Source organism: Theropithecus gelada, chromosome 9, assembly GCF_003255815.1.
Source record: "Theropithecus gelada isolate Dixy chromosome 9, Tgel_1.0, whole genome shotgun sequence".
Taxonomy (NCBI): Eukaryota; Metazoa; Chordata; class Mammalia; order Primates; family Cercopithecidae; genus Theropithecus; species Theropithecus gelada.
This window is the reverse complement of record NC_037677.1, coordinates 88,519,626-88,540,023: the sequence shown is the minus strand read 5'-3', so window position 1 is coordinate 88,540,023 and position 20,398 is coordinate 88,519,626. Positions and strand designations below refer to the sequence as shown.

The 20,398-nt window shown below is 42.4% G+C and overlaps 1 protein-coding gene across 3 annotated transcripts in view; it reads left to right on the top strand.

Annotated features, from left to right (window-relative positions):
- Window positions 1-20,398, top strand: part of CPEB3 (cytoplasmic polyadenylation element binding protein 3) — a 249,136-nt gene that overhangs the window by 182,996 nt on the left and 45,742 nt on the right. For all 3 annotated transcript variants that reach the window (XM_025398016.1, XM_025398015.1, XM_025398017.1), the window contains one exon: window positions 4,871-4,989. In XM_025398016.1, coding sequence (XP_025253801.1) covers window positions 4,871-4,989 — 119 coding nt within the window. The remainder of the gene's footprint in view (window positions 1-4,870; window positions 4,990-20,398) is intronic.

The window sequence follows — 20,398 nt, the reverse complement described above, 5'->3', positions numbered from 1 at the left end:
CGTGGTGGCTTATGCCTGTAATCCCAGCACTTTGGGAGGACGAGGCGGGTGAATCATGAGGTCAGGAGTTCCACACCAGCCTGGCCAAGATGGTGAAACCCTGTCTCTACTAAAAATACAAAAATTAGCCAGGTATGGTGGTAGGCACCTGTAATCCCAGCTACTCGGGAGGCTGAGGCAGAGAATTGCTTGAACCTGGGAGGCGGAGGTTGCAGTGAGCCAAGATCGCACCACTGCACTCCAGCCTGGGTGACAGAGTGAGACCCTGTCTCAAATAAACAAAAAGAAAAAAAAATTTTAATTAAATTTACACTTCACACACCTGGTCAATGAAATGGAATTATCCTAATTAAGTTCCTCCCCAAACCTTGGTGTTCCTTTTTCTCCCAGAAAATTGCATTCGTCAATTTAGGATTGTTGAAAAAAAATCCCTCAGTGTTCTACCCTTCTTCCCCAACCTGTCTGGCATCAGGGGAAAGCAAGGAATTTTCGGCCATCCATTCTACCTGTAACCCAGGGTTGTGTTGGTGACAGTGACTAGGAACTGCTCCTGTTCCCTCCAGAGCCATCTGCCTTCATAGACTGGGCTTGGAGCTGAGGGCCTCTCATAGCTCACCACATCACTGAAGCCCCCACATACTCCTCAGGTTACCATTTCTGAAACTGGAAGAGTTTTATAATCATATTATCTGTTACTGGGTCAGAGGGCAAGAGAGAACAGAGGAAGTTGATAATTTTTTGGCCAAGTTTTTTTTTTTTTTAATACCTTTCAAACTAATAGAGAAGCTCTATTTATAGGCATAATTGGCTTTTACTTTAAAAATGTATTAAAATCAGAAAATAATACTACATCTGACATTCTCGTGGGGGAAATGGCTAATCATGTATGAAAGCAGATATTCAGTCATCCACTGTTTGTTTGCAGTAATATTCAGCCTGTCATTCAAGTAACTTTAGGGCTTTTCTTCAGTATCTAGGTTACTTCTCTTTATTCACCAAATGCTTGCAAATGCAAAATAGAAAGTGCATATTATTAATTTGAATTCTAATGTTTATAATGAGACCATATGCAAAAACTTTAATTTTATCTATTACAGAAATAATTGAAAATGCAGTAAAAGAAAAATCAATGCTCACATAACTCCCTAGTTTATGAAATACGTTTGTATACGCTATCTTACAACCTACATCTCTGTACGGTAATTGGGACAAATATTTGGTTTCTTCATTTGACAGAGAAGAGAGCCAAGATTCAGAAATGTTAATACTCAAGTTCATGGTTCTACCACTTACTGGGTGATCTTGAACAAGTCCCTTAATCACTCTGTGTAATTTCCTTAAATATGAAGCAGAATTCAAAATAGGGCCTACTGCATAGGGTGTGTGTGAAGATGAAATGAGTTAACTTAGAATAGTATCTGGTACACAGTAAATCTCAACAAATGTTAGCTATTAGCTGTTATTATCACACAGCTAGTAAATGTTAGGACTTGTACCCAAATTCAGACCTTCTGTCTCCTAGTCCAGAACGCTTTTCATAGTACCATTTGCAATTTACCTTTTAGTAAATCATTGAATGAATTTCTGCCGCACATTGATCTTGTTATTCTTGAAGGGATCTTTTTCTACTTCATTTACTTTGACTTTAAATTTCTGAAGATCAAAAGGGAAATGTGTTTGAAAGATTCTTCCTGATTTTTAAAAATCCTCTGATTTCTGTTGTCATCTGGGTTTGCTTGAACTTGAAGTATCAGAAGGTGTTTTAGCAGGTGAAGATATCATAAAGTTGTTTTCAAGAGTGATTTTGGGTGTTTCTGGTGAATTTTGTTTTGGTTGGAAGGCCTAAAGTGGGAAGTAGAGTTGAAAGAAATTGTTGGACTACAGCCCAGATTTTGGGGGTTGGGGGAGTTCAGCCATATCTGTTATCTGCAGTGCTGAGAGAATATTGCCGTTGCAGAGAATGGCAGCTTGGTGACCTCAGAGTAAAGATAATTGTTTTGACACAGTATTATTTATAGTAAAAGAGCCATCCTGAAGAAGTTGGTAAACTGTTATGGACCATTTCCTGGGAAAGGAAAAATTGTTTGTAGATATTTCTTTTGATAATAGTATTTGTAGCAGGCTTTTACTTGTGACTCCCAGTTGTTTTTACTCTATCTACTGCCAGTGTAGATATTTTATGGCTGTGAGATGGGCCTAAGTGAAAATCTGCATGCTTTTGTGGGAGCTACTCAGCTGCTGTAGGGAGACAACCGCCCTTTCTTTGGATGCCCAAGGTCAATGCAAAACTGATTTGATGTGGAAGATTGCAGAGGGTGGGCAGTGATGTGCAGGAAAGATGGAGTCAGCCTGGAGGCCTTCTTGAGGCAAGGAATAAGAGAAAGCCCCAACTCACTGGGCATGCCCTATCACCAGGCCTTTTTGATGTGTACATAATACAGTATATACATAGATGGGTACTCTGACTGCAGGATATTCAATATGCTTACAATCTTTGTAGATATCTGTACCAGTATTTAACCTGGTAAGACAGGAGGTTTTAAAGAACCTGCTGAGACCTCCTCTTTGTGATATTTGGACTATTTAACCCTCTTATTTCTAATATTATCTTTAGCAAGTAGAATTAATGTTCTCATATTAAGTGAAAATACTGAATTTTTAAGATTCCCTGGCACCTGATGATAGTTCAATACTGTTTGCAAAAGAGGATATGAAGAAATGATGTATTTTTTATCTTTTCTAGTTTTGCAATCAGGTTTTATTTTTCCTGACTAGCCACCAGCAGAATCTTCTGACCTATGCAGCATGAGACTAAAGCCCAGAAAACAGCTCTGGGTCCTAAAGCCTTGGCAGTCTCTCTCTTGCAACTACATGGCTGCCCATTCAGTTTGGTGCCTTCTCCTGTGTGTTAGTTTCTGCCTGCTATACTGGGGAGTGGCTGGTCTATTTTTCTGCTGTATTTGCTTGGATGCTCTGTGTAGTAGATGGGCAGTTGGAGAAAAGACTAAAAATGAATAGCCGTTATCCATTGCCACTGTCACTACATGTTGCCCAGGACTCCAGAGAGTTTTGCTTCTTAGCCAGTTGATTATGAGTTAAACACCTCTGATGTGTGAGAATCTTCTGTATGTGGGGATTCTTATCCTTCTCTGCTATTTACATTCTTCTGATATGCAGTGTACCAGAGGAGAACACTATTGATGATGGTTCCTTTGAGGTTAGTAGCAGAAGGAATGACAGCTGAGAGATTTAGCAAAGCTGGCAGGGTTGTAGAGAAGTTGAAAGCTTAGACTGGTTCATGATGGGCCTTTGCTCAGTTGTCATTTATGAATGCCAGTGTGGCCACGAGTGCCACAGGTGGGCCCTTGAATATCTGTTGCTCTCTTTAAAGTCTTTGCTGATTCTCCCAAGTTGGGCCTTTGCTCCTTAGGATTTCAGTGACACATTTTCCCCCACTTATCTCCCTCAGCTTTGTAGTGAGTAGTTAATTGTCTAAATGTTTCATCTACTTCGTAAGTTTCTTTACAAGAGGAACCTGGGGCCAGGCGTGGTGGATCACTTGAGGTCAGGAGTGTGAGACCAGCCTGGACAACATGGTGAAACCCTGTCTCTACTAAAAATACAAAAATTAGACAGATATGGTGGCGGGCACCTGTAATCCCAGCTACTTGGGTGGCTGAGACCTGAGAATCGCTTGAACCCGGGAGGCAGAAGTTGCAGTGAGCGAAGATCATACCACAGAGATTGCGCCACTGCACTGAGATTGAGTGACAGAGCAAGACTCCATCTCAAAAAAAAAAAAAAAAAAAAAGAGAAACCTGGTCTTGCTCATTTTAGTATTCTCATAAACCATGGATATGTCCCACTTGCATCAGTTACTTGGTAAATCTTACGAAATTAAACTGAACAAAACTGGCTGTGTCTATGGAAACCCTGCAGCTAGTATCCATTTTTCTAGACCTACTGTACTCTGCCAAGAGGGCATCCCTTAGAGAAGCAGAGCACCATCATCAGAAATAGCACGCAAAAGCACACCAGCTTATTGTTGGCCTTTTTAAAAACTTTTCATGAAGCTTTTTGTGTGTGTGTGTTTGTAACAAAGCTTTTTTAAAAAAATGAGGGCAGGTGGACTCACCATTGGCCTTAGCCACAACTAACAAGTAGCCAGGAAACAGGCACCTCCTACTTTCCAATTTCTACCAAGCTCTAGGTAGAAAAGCTCTAGCTTTTTTTAAAAAAAAAAGCTTTGTTGAAATATCATTCACATACCATACAACTCACCAGTGTGACATGTGCATGTCAGTGGTTTTCAGCATGTTTACAGAGTTGTGCAATCATCACCAAAATCATTTTTAGAAAATGTATCATCCCAAAAAGAAACTCAGTGCCTATTCCCTCCAGCCTCCCCGTCCTAGGCAGCCATTAACCTATTTTTTGTCTTGATAGATTTGCTGGTTCTGGACATATTTTGTCTGGCTTCTTTCACTTAGCATAATATTTTCAAGGTTTATCCCTGTGGCATGTGGCCAGCCTAGAGCTTGGTAGAAATTGGAAAGCAGGTGGTGCTTGTTTCCTGAGTACTTGTTAGTTGTGGCTAAGGCTAATGGTGAGTCCACATGCCCTCATTAAGGACAACCAGATGTATTTAGTGGAAATTCCATAGATGTGTTCTAAACTTGCTCCTGTGAGTAATTATAAAAATTAAGATAATATCAGTGAGCACCTAACTTAGTTCCTGGACAAAGTCCCTTTGTCCCACTTGAACTTTTTCGATTTAGTAAAATTTGCCAAAATGAAACAACAGATAGTTTGTAATTGGTACTTTGAGTTTAATGTACTGATTCTCCCTTTTGTTTTTGCTCTCCCCAAGGCTATGCCTTTCTGCTGTTCCAGGAGGAAAGCTCAGTACAAGCTTTGATAGATGCCTGCCTGGAAGAAGATGGGAAACTGTACCTGTGTGTGTCAAGCCCCACCATCAAGGATAAGCCAGTAAGTAAGACATGGCCAGCTGTTGCTTTTCCAGAGCACATAAGCGACTGGAATAGCTGACCTCCTCCTTCTGATAATGGAAATGCTGGTAACTAGGATCCTCTTACCCAGCTTGGCGTTGCTATGCAGTAGAGTTGGACTTTCGTTGGTGATGGGAAACTAATAATAAATTACTCAGTATTTCATTTTATACCTTTGGGACTGTGTGTAAACAAATATGTCCTTGTCTTTCACTTACAGCTATTTTAAGCTAATTCCTATTCAGAAATTCTGAATTGAGGTAAATAATGCTCTTAGCGGTTTTGGCAGCTGGTTTCCGTCATTATTTCAGATCAAGGACAGGAGTTATTTATTTTTGAAAAAGGTCATAATTGTTGATGTTTGTGTGCCTCTGAATGCAAGGCATTGTGCTGGGTGGTACCCACAGCTAGTTAAATAGAGCCTTCTGGGTCAGGAGCTTACACTCTAAAATGGATAGTTTCAACAGAGCAGGAGAGGGGAAGGGCAGATAACGTGGAGCTAAAACCATAATACAGAGTTTGTGGTTAACAGTTTGTGGCTTCTGAGCCAGAGTATAAGTGAGTAAGTCACTGGATAAGGGAGGAAGATTGTGTCCTTTCTCTGGCAGAAGAGATATCAGTGAAGAAGGGGCAAGATCATGTTCAGAGCAGAATAAAAGAACTTTGTTTATTTGACAGAAGTAGGGATCTCTGGGAAGTTGGCAGGGGTGGGGTGAGGTGAGTTTGTGTGTCAAGGCTTGGTGCTAGGTGTGGCAAATAGAGCAAAAATATGACCCAGGGTGTGCAAGAGACCAGAGCTGTATATACCAGAGGGCTTGCAGCGGCCTCTGTATGACTAGCACCAGAAGTGTGGGGCCTACTTAGCAGCTAGGTTTATTTTCAGAAATGTGCATGGGGAAATAGTTGGATTGAATATAGAAGTTTGAATGTTGACTCTTGCATTTAAATATCTGCTTGGCTTTGAATAAATCATCTAATCCTTGCTGAACTGTGGTTTCCTCACCTGGAAAATGGGAAGAAGAATCATTCTTCCCTGGGTTGTTGAGAGGCTCAGATAAGAGGAAAATGAATATGAAAGCATTTGGTAGAGGCCAGATACTTGTACAAATTTAACTGGCTAATGTTATCAGTCCTACGTAGGATTCAGTAGAGCAAGATTAGAACTCACTTACATGGCAATATCTGTTGAGAAGGATGATGACATCTTGAACAGGGTTTGCGACTGTTTGCTAAAAAATGATATTGGGACTTGGCCACATATAAAGGGGAGAGTGCCGCACTTAAAGCAGAAGAGAGAACTACTAAAGAATGGGGATATTGAGAATATTCATTGGAGAGTAAGCAAATGATGTGGAAAAAGAGGCAAGGATTTTAGCCAGTATAAAAGTGTGACTGTAATTTTCAAATCTGGGGGGCTGTTGCCAAATTTTGGAGTGGTATGAGTTTAGAAAGTCTGTACCCAAAGAAGAAACAAGCCCCTCTCCACACACAGACAAAAATCTGTACCCGGCCAGGTGCGGTGGCTCATGCCTGTAATCCCAGCACTTTGGGAGGCCGAGGTGGGCGGATCATGCGGTCAGGAGATCGAGACCATCCTGGCTAACACGGTGAAAACCGGTCTCTACTAAAAATACAAAAAAAATAGCTGAGGGTGGTGGCACGTGCCTGTAATCCCAGCTACTTGAGAGGCTGAGGCAGTAGAATTGCTTGAACCTGGGAGGCAGAGGTTGCAGTGAGCCAAGATCGCGTCATTGCACTCCAACCTGGGCGACAGAGCAAGACTCCGTCTCAAAAAAAAAATCTGTACCCAGTTTGGTAGGGTCAGATATCTGAGAGGCAAATTCTCAACCTCCAGAGAGCCTCTGCTACTGGCATGTCAGTTGGAGAGAAGCTGGAGTGAGCTAGGAAGGTTTAAGGTCACACGCTATAGGAGAGGATTAGAAATATATTTTTCTACATAAAAAGGCAGAGGGATAGTAGTACACATTGAGGTAGTTATGTCCATATAGGTTAAGAAGCTAGAGATGAGCACACAGAGTTTATATACCTTGGAAGAATCATGTCACTGGCTCTGTAGGGAAGGAGAGTAACATGCCTTGTGGGACAAGCCTTCAGCTGGACAGGATGTCTCTTGAGCAGGGAGTGAGCAGCAGTAGGGGTCAGACGGAGGTGTTGTAGTGGCAATGCCATTACTCTTGAGTGTTTTCACTCGAAACACATGTATTACCCTTGGATTGAAGGACTTTTGAAAATAATTAGTAGAATTATCTGTTTTGGAAATGTTTATGGGGAAACTAACTTTCACTGTTTGTGTTTTGGCAAATTCTGCCTTATTACAGTTTTCATTTTCTGAGCTCAAGTGCAGCAGTTTTATTGTAGCTTGGTGAATTCTTAATGGTGACTACCAATCACACATTTCTTTGATCCAGGCATACTCAGAATTTCCAGCATAAACAGTTTGAGTAAAACTTAGGGTAGGAAACTTAAAAGTCCCCAAACACCTGCAATTTTAATGAACTGGATCCTACTTTGGGTTCCACTCTTTTGGCTTTATTTTTGAAACCTTCTCTTTCTTGGTTTTAGCTCCACATCTGCCCCCCCCCCCCCCCCCCGCCTCATTTATTCATACATCCCTACCTAGGTTCTGGTACATTCCACCTCATTGTGCATGCTCCCATGAGGGGAAAAAAAGCAAGAACTGTGTTGAACCTTTGGAAGTAAATGAGGACCTTGGCAGTAGCTCAAGGCAAAGTCACACTTTGGAGCTCATTCACCAAACTTTTTTTGAGCCATGGCGCTTCCTTGCTCCCAGCTTTTGGCTTGGCTAGCCTTTATTTTCTACCTTTCAGGATCCCAGTGCCCTCATTCTGTTGTTTCGTTCTTTCTGACTCTCCCTGGATTTCTTCTTGGAAATACACCATGTTCCAAAATGACCTTGCAGATTTTCTACCCTTTGTCTTTCTTTCTCATCGTTTCCCCTCAAACTCCTATTCCCTTTGGAACAGATTAATCAGATTGCTTTTCTAATGCAGAACCTGGTAGCGAGGTCTCCTTTCACCTATCTTGTCCAGGATCATGCTTGTTTTTTTAACTCAAATGAATTCCAAATTTGTGGATTTCAGGTTGTGTTAGGGAGATATTTTTGGTCAGTGACTACCTTTTGTTAAATGACTCAACTCAGACTGTTCTGTGCATAGTTCTGGTCCTGAAAGATTGCAGAAGGAACTGTATTTATGGCCTGATTAATTGACTTCCTCAGTTCCAAAGAATGGGAAGACAAATTGGCAAGAGCAAGAAGAGATATTGAGGAGCTTCTAGATCTATGATTTTTTTTCTTTCTCCAGTAAGAGGAGTTTCATAGTTCAGGTATCCCAGGCATATGAGAAGACAGCTGTGTCCATGTGCAGCTGTGTCCAAGGATTCCAGTGAAGCAGGCAGACATTGTTCACAGTGGTCCCTCTCATCAGAGTGACTACTTTTTGAGTATATTAATAGATTGAACCTGAAGGTTCCAGACAGCAAGCTAATAGAGCAAGGGACCTAGAAGGTCCATCAGAGATAGGGGCTGAAAAAGAGTAATCTTGAAAAGAAGGTGGGGAAGGAACTATTTAAGATTCTAGAACATGTTGGCCGGAGATGTGGGATAGCAAACACCTTAAAAGGAGTATCAGAGGAGTTTCCTGCTTCCTGTTCCTTATGATTTATTTATAGCACGATCACAGTTTCTCTATATCCTGAAACACGACAGAATGATTTTGCTATAAATTTAATAACCATATTACCAAACTAAAGTATGTTTATGTGGGGATCCATTCTTTATGTTATTGCTCAGGTAATGTGGTCATCCACTTAAAACTTGAAAAACAAAAATTGAAAAGAATAAGGAATAAGAATAAGGATAAGGATAAGGATAAGAATAAGGAATCTGGAAATAAAGTCCAATTTAATTCTTCAGTTTTTAATTCTGTCCCATCTGTCTATCATTCTGGTGTTTCCTCCCCCTGTTTATATATCAGTGGGATTTGTAGCACTTTTCAGTCATTCCTCTTTAGTTACAAAAGCAGTCCAGATCCTTTTCCCAGCTTTTTAAGACCTTCCCAGTCTGGCTTCAATTTTTTTCCAACTTTGCCTTTTTCTGCTTTCCGTCTGAACCCGGAAATATCTGAGCACGGAAATATCTGTGCTCTCATCTTGATTTCTTTCTCTCTTTCTCTTTCTTTCCTTCTCTTTCTCTTTCTTTCCTTCTCTTTCTCTTTCTTTCCTTCTCTTTCTTTCTCTCTTTCTTTCTTTCTTTCTCTTTCTTTCTTTCTTTCTTTCTTTCTTTCTTTTCTTTTCTTTTCTTTTCTTTTCTTTCCTCTGTCTCTCTCTTTCTTTTTCTTTTTCTTTTTCTTTTTGAGACAGAGTCTTGCTCTGTTGCCTAGGCTGGAGTGCAGTGGTGCAGTCTCAGCACGCTGCAGCCTCCACCTTCTGGGTTCAAGTGATTCACCTGCCTCAGGTAGCTGGGATTACAGGCATGTGTCACCACACCTGGCTAATTTTTATACTTTTAGTAGAGACTGGGTTTCACCATGTTGGCCAGGCTGGTCTCGAACTCCTCATCTCAGGTGATCTACCCACCTTGGACTCCCAAAGTGCTAGGATTACAGGCGTGTGCCACTGTGCCCGGCCTCCCATCTCAATTTCTAATTCCTACCCTTATTTCAAGACTCCTCACAAATGCCATCTCTTTCATGAATCCTTCCCTGATCACCACATCATGTATCGTGAATGTTACCTATTATTGTAGCTATCTCCAGCCCCATCTAGAGCCATCTTTTTAAAATGGTGTGCCTTCCTTCAGACCGTGTTTGAGTACCTGCTGTGGTCAAGGCACAGTACTGGTTACTATGAATCAGAACATACTATAAGTTGATATAAAATCTTGTGTCCATAAGTATAGGCTGGGTGCAGTGGCTCATGCCTGTAATCCCAGAACTTTGGGAGGCTGAGGTGGGTGGATCACTTGAGGTCAGGAGTTCGAGACCAGCCTGGCCAACATGGTGAAACCCTGTCTCTGTTAAAAATACAAAACTTAGCCAGGCGTGGTGGTGGGCACCTCTAATTCTAGCTACTCGGGAGGCTGAGGCACAAGAATCGCTTGAACCCAGGAGGCAGAGGTTGCAGTGAGCCGACATTGCACCATCGCACTCCAGCCTGGGCAGCAGAGGGAGACTCTATCTCAAAAATAAATAAATAAATAAATAAATAAATAAATAAATAAATAAATAAATTAAATTAAATTAAAAATACACAAATTAGTCAGGCATGGTGGCAGATGCCTGTAATCCCAGCTACTGGTGGGCTGTGGCAGGAGAATCGCTTGAACCCAGGAGGCAGAGGTTGCAGTGAGCTGAGATTGGGCTGCTGCACTCCAGCCTGGGAGACAGAGCAGGACTCAGTCTCAAAAAAAACAAAAAAACAAAAAAAACCCACAAAACAAGTATATAAATACACAGTGTCTATAGAACCTAACACATAAAAGGTTCTCAAATATTTACCAAAGTAACAAAGACAAAGCAAAAGAATAAGATACAGATTATGTACTTTGGAGAGTTCATCTATACCTAGAATGATGAAAGAAAACTTCCTGGATGAAGTGTCATTTGAATTAGGCTTGAAGGATGAGGAGAATGTGGAGTTGGCCAAGAGAAGGGTGGAAGTATAGGGAATAGAAATTTCAGAGAAAGGTAAAAACATGAACATAGAAATGGGAAATGGTGTGACATGAATGGAGAATATTTAGGTTGGTTAGATGGAGCACAAATATATGAACGGGAATAGAGAGAATTAAACTGAGCAAAATAGATAGAGACTAAGTTATAGAGCACCTTGATTGATTGCCTCAATCCTTCATTTGTGATGTGTTTACTAAAGGTATTTCATTCTTTGCTTGGTACCTCCTAACACATAACTACAATTTTATCTTGGTCCATTCGAATCTGGTTTTGTATGTCCATCTTAGAATTCACGGCTAAGCCATATCAGCATGTGTGTCATATCCCACCTTGGAAATCTTTAGCATTTCTTATCTTGATTTATTTTTTTGTTTCTTGAATTCTTGGTCTAAATTATGGTTTGGGGCTGGGCACGGTGGCTCTTGCCTGTAATCTCAGCATTTTGGGAGGCTGAGACAGGAGGATTGCTTGAGGTCAGGAGTTCGAGGCTGCAGTGAGCTGTGATCACACCAGTGCACTCCAGCATAGGCAACAGTGAGACCCTGTCTCTAAAAAAAGAAAAGAAAAGAAAGAAATCATGGTTTGGACACCTTCCATCATAGGAATTTCTTCAAAGAAGGAATTTCTTTTCCAAAGTGAGAGAAGTATCTCCTATTCATTATACATTTGATTTTTTTGCCCTGGGTCTCTGAATCTGCAAATTGGTCCAGAGTTTCTTAGTGCTCGAATCTTTGGAAGCTGTATTTTTTTCCCAGGGAGGTCTAAAAAATGTTGCATTTCCAGCTGGGTGTGGTGGCTCACATCCAGCACTTTGTAATCCCAGCACTTTGGGAGGCCGAGGCGGGCGGATTATAAGGTCAGGAGATTGAGACCATCCTGGCTAACACAGTGAAACCCCATCTCTACTAAAAATACAAAAAAAAAAAAAAAAAAAATTAGCTGGGCATGGTGGCAAGTGCCTGTAGTCCCAGCTAGTCTGAAGGCTGAGGCAGGAGAATGGTGTGAACCTGGGAGGCGGGGCTTGCAGTGAGCCAAGATCGTGCCACTGCACTCCAGCCTGGGTGACAGAGCAAGAGTCTGTCTCAAAAAAAAAAAAAAAAAGTTGCATTTCCATTGTACTAAATGGTAGCTAGTGGACAAAATAGCCAATGCCACCCCTTAAGGGATAATGTTCAGTGTTTTCCAGTGTTCTGAAGAATACTTCTCCCATCAAAGACTAATCTCTTGAGAGGATCGTTGACAAAAGGTTTCCTCATAATGGTAATAGATGTCATTTTTTGAGCACTTTGTGCATTGTATATCCATTTTGTCTTTTAATTAAAGTTTCCTTAGCCAAAATCATTTGGGAAACATTGATATATTAACGTTCTGAGAAGTCTTACAATATATACATTTGTGTAAAATTGTTTAATCCAGCATTTTACATACCTGCTTTGGGGATGATACTCGTGTAGATTCCTGTGGAATTAGTATTCCATGAAGCTCATTCAAAGAATAGGCATCTTCCCAGGAAAAACTTCGGTAACCTGAACTTTTATGTGTATATTCCTCTCAAGAGTTTTAGTGATCAGCATGCCAGTAACAACATCCTTGTCCTAGTACCATGGAGCTGAAAGTTCATATTTATGTAGACATTGGACGAAGTTGTCTGGCTGGAGTACAAGATTGCCTGAGACTGTGAACCTGAAAGTTAAAATAGCTGGATACAGTGCTAGTTTCACTGCTAACTCATTTTTCTCGAGCTTTGCTAACTGCTGGTTTTGTTAATAGGTCCAACAAATGTCCGTTGGTCATTTCTTGATGCATTGCAAATAGGCATAAAGAGTTTGGAGAAAAAAGAGTTGTTAATCACTCACCAGTAAAAATTCATGTTGACTTGTCCAGGAGCCTCTCTGGAAGCTGTGACTGGTGGCCAGTAGCCTGGAGAACAGGGAGTCTTGCAGGCACACAACATGATTGTAGTGGAAAGAGTACATGTAGACTGTTTTATAAACCTGGAGTTCAGTTCCGAGATGACTTCCCTCTTCTGATCCTTAGCTTCCTTAGCTCTAAAGTAGGGATAATTTTTAGAGCATATAGTGTGGTGCTGTTTAAGTGTGACTGTAAAATGCCCAGCACAGTAGTGCAATATAAGTGCTCAAACGTGCTGTTGATTTCTTTTTTCTTTCAAAAGGGAATCAGCTGTCATGTTTATGCTTTCTGAGTGATGTAGCAGCATCAGCAGTGATGATGAACACTAGATAATTTTGATCACTGAGTGGGTCTCACCTAGTGGCATCAGAGATTTGCACTCATTAAGCCCAAGACCTTGGGCATTCACTGGTGACCAAATGCACCCTATTTTCCTACCCCTGGAAGGTAGCTCTCAGTGGAGTGAGGAGAGTAATCTGGGAGTTGTGGAAGAGCAGCTGCTGGACATGTTTTGTGACACCAGTGTCAGCCCCTCAGGAAAACATTTGTTTACACACCAAACTTGCACAGAGCACTCACTAATGGTTAGGCACTGTGCTGCGCAGTTGGGATCCACACAAATATATGGTTTCAGCCTTAGAGGATCTTAGAGTCCAATAGAGGGAAATAGACATATGACCAGTAAGTGACCTAAGGAGCCACAGATGCTCTGAAAACCTGAAAGTTAAAATAGCTGCATGGAAGTATTAGAGGGAGTAGTTGTGATGGGGAGAGCGCTCCAAGGGCAGAGTACTCAGATGTTTCTGAGACAGTCAGAAAAGCCTTTAGAGAGAAGGTGTTGACTTGAGTCTTCTGGGCATAACATTTAATTGATAATGGCTTTATTAAATCAAATACAGTGCAAAGATATGCATAACCATTTTCATGGGTCAGTTTATGCATGCTCTATTTCTGCACTGAGTGCTCTTATGAAACAGTGTACCGAATTGTTCGAATTGTTCATCAGTAACTGAAGGTCCCAAAGGGGTTGTAAAGCCTGTAGTTGCCTTGCATCAGATAATAGGCTCTGCAGCCTGGTGATGGGGGTAGGAGTTTCCTTTTTGTACCTGGACTATTTCCTAAACCTGAGGGTGGACTTGGAGTATCCAAATAGGACGTGAAAGAATTTCCTAGGGTTACTTTTGGCTCCCTGTCTAGGAAGAATCCTGGCTATTTTGACGAAGATTTTCTCCTTCTACTTGGAGACTACTTGTATCTAGGGAATGGGAGGAATAGTCTGAATGTGAGAGTTACGGCTTTTTGCCTTGAGGCCTGACGGAGGTCTGACTGAAGCCCCCAGAGCTACCTGGAATATAGAAGTCTTACTAAGGCCAAAGACTCTGATTAGCTGTTCCTTTCTCTCCACTGCCCCCAGAAGATGCAGGGAAGGCCTCTCTTCCTCTTCAGCACTTGAGAATAATAGATAGCATCTAAACTCCTGAAACTGGCTGACCTATTTGTTAGGGAGCTATGTGGTCAAAATTATGTTGAAATGAGATGCCAATATCAGTGTGCTGTGAGGAGTCCAAACCACAATTATTATTGTGGCTCTTAGTTTTGGTGATTAATAATAAACCAACTCCTTATGCCAGGGAAGAGATAAAGATGCCTCACAAACCACAAACTAGCTTGTTTATTTATTTATTTATTTATTGAGACAGAGGCTGTCACCCAGGCTGGAGTGTAGTGGCATAATCTCGGCTCACTGCAACCTCCACCTCCCAGGTTCAAGCGATTCTCTTGCCTTAGCATCCTGAGTAGCTGGAATTTCAGGCACACACCACCATGCCCAGCTAATTTTTGTATTTTTAGTAGAGACAGGGTTTCACCATGTTGGCCAGGCTGGTCTCGAACTTTGACCTCAAGTGATCCACCCACCTTGGCCTCCCAAAGTGCTGGGATTACATGTGTGAGCCACCACACCTGGCCACAAACTAGTTTATTTCTGATATTGCTGGGGCAATCCAGTCATTTTGTGAAGTCTGTGATGCTTAAAATAGAATTGCTGACAGCTGGGGTGGGTCTGAGTTCATCACCACTACAACTGAGCTGTTGCAGCTGTATGTCAGCAGACCTAGGTTTAGCTGACTCATCCTGGCTATTGGGATGAGCTGGGGTGCTGCTGCTTGTTGGGGAGAGCAGTCCTGATGGTTCTGCAGTATTGTTTTTCTGATTTATGTAGACTAAAAGGATTGTAGGATTGGGGAGAGAATAATGGAGACTTTTTTTCCTAAAGAGCTTGAGTTTGAAGGGTACTGAAAAGAGGAAAAGGAAAAAGGAAATCAGAGTATGGGGGAAGTAGCTGAGCTCTGAACCAGGTCCCTTATGGGAAAAAGAGCATATGGCTTTGAGGGGGTCTTTAGTCAGGTAGTTTCCCGAGCTGGCTGCCCGAACAGTTTGCCGTTTGGAGCTGCCTTGAGATGAACAGATGAAAATGAAATCCTATGCAGTAGGATGTTCATGTGATGGATGCTGTAATCTAAAGAAGGGACCATACAGAGTGAGAAATTAAAAATGAGCTTGATGATGTGTATTGGTAGATGAATATCTAAATACTAAATTGTAACTGAGAACTCTAGGTGTAGGGATATGTGGTTATGCTGAGAAATTTGAAGTCTTGAGGTTTGTGTTAGAAACAGTTCATGGCCAGGTGCGGTGGCTTATGCCTGTAATCCCAGCACTTTGGGAGGCATAGGCTGGTGGATCACGAGGTTATGAGATCGAGACCATCCTGGCTAACAGGGAGAAACCCCATCTCTACTAAAAATACAAAAAATAGCCGGGCGTGGTGGTGGGTGCCTGTAGTCCCAGCTGCTCGGGAGGCTGAGGCAGGAGAATGGTGTGAACCCGGGAGGCAGAGCTTGCAGTGAGCTGAGTTCGTGCTACTGCACTCCAGCCTGGGCGACAGAGTGAGACTCTCTCAAAAAACAACAACAACAACAACAAAAACTGTTCTTATCTTATCGGCTGGGCGTGGTGGATCACCTGAGGTCAGGAGTTCGAGACCAGCCTGACCAACCTGGTGAAACTCCGTCTCTACTAAAAATACAAAAATTTGCTGGGCATGGTGGCGGGCGCCTGTAATCCCAGCTATTCAGGAGGCTGAGACAGGAAAATCACTTGAACCCAGGAGGTGGAGGTTGCAGTGAGCCGAAATTGTGCCATTGCACTCCAGCCTAGGTGACAAGAGCAAGGCTCCATCAAAAAAAACACAAAAAACAAAAAACAAACTATTCGTATTAAAACTATGTTTTCAGGCTGGGCGTGGTGGCTCACGCCTGTAACCCTAGCACTTTGGGAGGCCGAGGCGGGCGGATCACCTGAGGTCGGGAGTTTGAGCCCAGCCTGATCAACATGGAGAAACCCTGTCTCTACTGAAAATACAAAAAAATTAGCCAGGCGTGGTGGCGCATGCCTGTAATCTCAGCTACTTGAGAGGCTGAGGCACGAGAATCGCTTGAACCCGGGAGTGGAGGTTGTGGTGAGTAGAGATCGTGCCATTGCACTCCAGCCTGGGCAACAAGAGTAAAACTCTGTCTCAAAAAAAACAAAAAAACAAAAAAAACAACTATGTTTTCTCCTTGCTGCTGGGGGGAAAACAAATATGTTTTCTCCCTGCTGCAAGGAGGGAAAACAGAAACAAAAACTTGTGTTTTCTCTTATCCTGTAATTAAATTAGATACAACAAAAATATTTTCCTGAGAGAAGGGCTGGTTCTGTCGCCCAGGCTGGAGTGCAGTGGCTTCATCACAACTCACTGCAACCTCAAACTCCAGGGCCTAAATGATCTTCCCACCTTAGCCACCACACATAGCTAATTTTAAAAAGGTTTTCATAGAGACAGGGTGTCACTATGATGCCCAGGCAGGTCTTGAACTCCTGGCCTCAAGTGGTCCTCCAGCCTTGGCCTTCCAAAGTGCTGAGATTATATAGGCATGAGCCACCATGCCTGGCCAAAAATGCTTTTTTTTTTTTTTTTTGAGACGGCGTTTCACTGTCCAGGCTGGAGTGCAATGGCGTGATCTCAGTTCACTGCAACCTCTGCCTCCCGGATTCAGGCAATTCTCCTGCCTCAGCCTTCCAAGAAGCTAGGATTATAGGCACCTGCCACCAAACCCAGCTAATTTTTTGTATTTTTTTTTTTTTTTTTTTAGTAGAAATGGGGTTTCACCATGTTGGCCAGGCTGGTCTCAAACTCCTGACCTCAGGTGATCCACCCGCCTCGGTGTCCCAAAGTGCCGGGATTACAGGCGTGAGCCACCGTGCCTGGCCAAAAATGCATTTTATATTTAATTTTAACTAAGAGGTTCTGGTCAATTGTCAATGAAATTTTCTTTTTAGGAAATGATGTTATCATATAACATTCTGATTAAAGAAGTAACCCATTGTAGAGGGCAGACACAGTGGCTCACGCCTATAATCCTAGCACTTTGGGAGGCTGAGGTGGGTGGATTGCTTGGGCCCCTAAGTTCAAGATCAACCTGGGCAACACAGCAAAACCCTGTCTCTACAAAAAATACAAAAATTAGCTGGGCATGGTGGTGCATGCTTGTACTCCATGTACTACTGTATTCTAGCCTGAGTGACAGAGTGAGACCCTGTCTCAAAAAAAAAAAGGCGACGAAAAGACCCATATTGCATGTCTTGTTTTTCCTAGCCCTTGACCTAATCTTATCCCTATTAATGACCTTCAGTTTTAAGTAGGATGAAACTTTAGTTTTTATATGAAGCTATAATTATTTTACTCTTTATTGATAAAAATTTCAAACTGGGCCAGCCATGGTGGCTCATGCCTGTAATCCCAGCACTTTGGGAGGCTGAGGTGGGCGGATCACTTGAGGTCAGGAGTTTGAGACCAGCCTGGCCAACATGGTGAAACCCTGTCTCTACTGAAAGTTCAAAAACTAACCAGGCTTTGGGGCAGGTACCTGTAATCCCAGCTACTTGGGAGACCGAGGCAGGAGAATTGCTTGAACCCGGGAGGCAGAGGTTGCAGTGAGCCAAGATTGCACCACTACACTCCAGCCTGAGTGACAGAGCAAGACTCCATCTAAAAAAAAAAGAAAGAAACATAAAAATAGTCAAACTGGTTTGGTAACATATCTTTTATACAGTTTAGCCAGAAAACTTTCAGTTCTTTGAACAGCTATCTAATATTTCAGTTTAGTATACTCTTAACCATTTAAAGTTAATCTCTATAGAATCAAACTTTTCAGAGCAATAGCAAGAAATAAGTAAGGAAAAGGCCAGGGATGGAGTGAAGTTTCTGAAAACTTGGTGCTGAGACGGGCAGATCACCTGATGTTGAGACCATCCTGACCAACATGGAGAAACCCCATCTCTACTAAAAATACAAAATTAGCCAGGCATAGTGGTGCATACCTGTAATCGCAGCTACTTGGGAGGCTGAGACAGGAGAATCACTTGAACCTGGGAGGCAGAGGTTGCGGTGAGCCGAGATTGTGCCATCACACTCCAACCTGGGCAACAAGAGCGAAACTCCGTCTCAAAAAAAAAAAAAAAAAAAGAGCAAGGTATAGTAGGGCAGAATTATTGGAAGTGTAGGTATTAATAGGTGTCATGCAAAAAATGGGGTCTATGGAAATAATTTTAGAAATGCTGAGTTAAACAACATTGAACAGATTTTTTTTTTTTTTTTTTGAGATGGAGTCTCGCTCTGTCGCCCAGGCTGGAGTGCAGTGGCCGGATCTCAGCTCACTGCAAGCTCCGCCTCCCGGGTTCACGCCATTCTCCTGCCTCAGCCTCCCGAGTAGCTGGGACTACAGGCGCCCACCACCTCGCCCAGCTAGTTTTTTGTATTTTTTTTAGTAGAAACGGGGTTTCACCGTGTTAGCCAGGATGGTCTTGATCTCCTGACCTCGTGATCCGCCTATCTCGGCCTCCCAAAGTGCTGGGATTACAGGCTTGATCCCCCGTACCCGGCCAGACTTTTTTTTTTTTTTTTTTTTTTTTTTTTTTTTGAGGTGGAGTTTCGCTCTTGTGCCCAGGCTGGAGTGCAGTGGTGTGATCTTGGCCCACCACAGCGTCCACTTTCTGGGTTCAAGCAATTCTCCTGCCTCAGCCTCCCAAGTAGCTGGGATTACAGGCATGCACCACCATGCCTGACTGATTTTGTATTTTTGTAGATACGGGGTTTCACCCTGCTGGTCAGGCTGGTCTCGAACTCCTGACCTCAGGTGATCCACCCACCTTGGCCTCCCAAAGTACTGGGATTACAGGTGTGAGCCACTGCACCTGGCTGAAAAGATTTCTATAGAATTTCTTAGAGCCTTTAATTAAGTACACTAATGGGTGCCATGAAACGCCAAGAAGGAGAAGATAATCTACAGCTTTTCCCCAACACTGCTTATCTGGCAGACCAACCTTAGGGACCCATATTCCACAGAACAAACTTTGAGAAACCTTGAAAAGGAATATTACTGATTTCACTACTAACTGTTGATATTATTAATGTTAAATTCTTTTAGATTTCTTAAAGGCTGATGTTAAAGTCACTATATGGTATAAATTATTATATTTATAGCACTCAGCACTGTGTTTGGTTTTTGTCTTTATTCCTAAAAAGATTTTGCCTTTGGAGGTAAGCAGTTATATGAAAAAGAAGATAAGAATTTAGAAGATAATGTAATTCAGCCAAAAGTAGTCCTCAGGAGAGCTTCCATAGGAATACGTGCTTTAGAGAGAAACTAAAGAAAAACGATTTTTGTATTTTCTCTCATATGTGCTAATGGAACAAAACGTTCCATCATTGTGAGCTGTGTGGTAACTAAACTCTTCAAGCCAAAGATCATGGACTGGGTGGGGCCCGTGGCATACATCTGGTCTGCAGATAGTTTTATTTAGCCTGTATAGTGACTTTTAACATTTGAATTAGTTCCTATTTTAGAATCTTGAAGTTTCACTTAAAAATCTGAATTTCTAGCCACTCTTGAAAAATGAGAAAAGTCTGACAATACATAGGCAAGTGGTAACTACTTGCTGGAGCTGAGAAGTAGTTTACTCCAGTGTGTTACTGCCTGCGTACTAACCCAAACGTGGCTTGACATTTGTGCTACCTGTCTGACCCTATGGCCATTTGAGTTTGTGTGACCCCCTACTGTAAGGACATGGCATGGCCCAAGAGCTGGAGCTTCCCAAAGGATACTGTAGCCCCTCTTTTTATATTTTTATTTTTATTTTATTTTGAGACAGGGTCTCACTCTAATCACCCAGGCTGGAGTGCAGTGGTGCAATCTTGGCTCACTGCAACCTCTGCCTCCCAGGTTCAAGTGGTTCTCCTGCCTCAGCTTCCTGAGTAGCTGGGATTACCGGTGCCCGCCACCACACCCAGCCAATTTTTGTATTTTTAGTAGAGACGGGGTTTCACCATGTTGGCCAGGCTGTTGTCGAACTCCTGACTTCAAATGATCCGCCCAGCTCGGTCTCCCAAAGTGCCGGGATTACAGAAATGAGCCACTGCACCTGGCCAGCAAACTCTTTTTAGAGTCACCTTTACAAGCAAATGTGGTCAGGCTGCTCCAGGAAGAAGTGCTGGAATCATGTTAGGATAATTTAAGGGAATCTTTACTGTTTCTGGGGGACATCCTTATACTTGTCCTCAGGATGCTGAGGCTTTTATTGCCCCTAAAGCGCCTACTTGACAACCTACTGGAAGAGTTGTTTCACTCACACACCTTCTTTGTCACACACACTCACAGAGTTAGC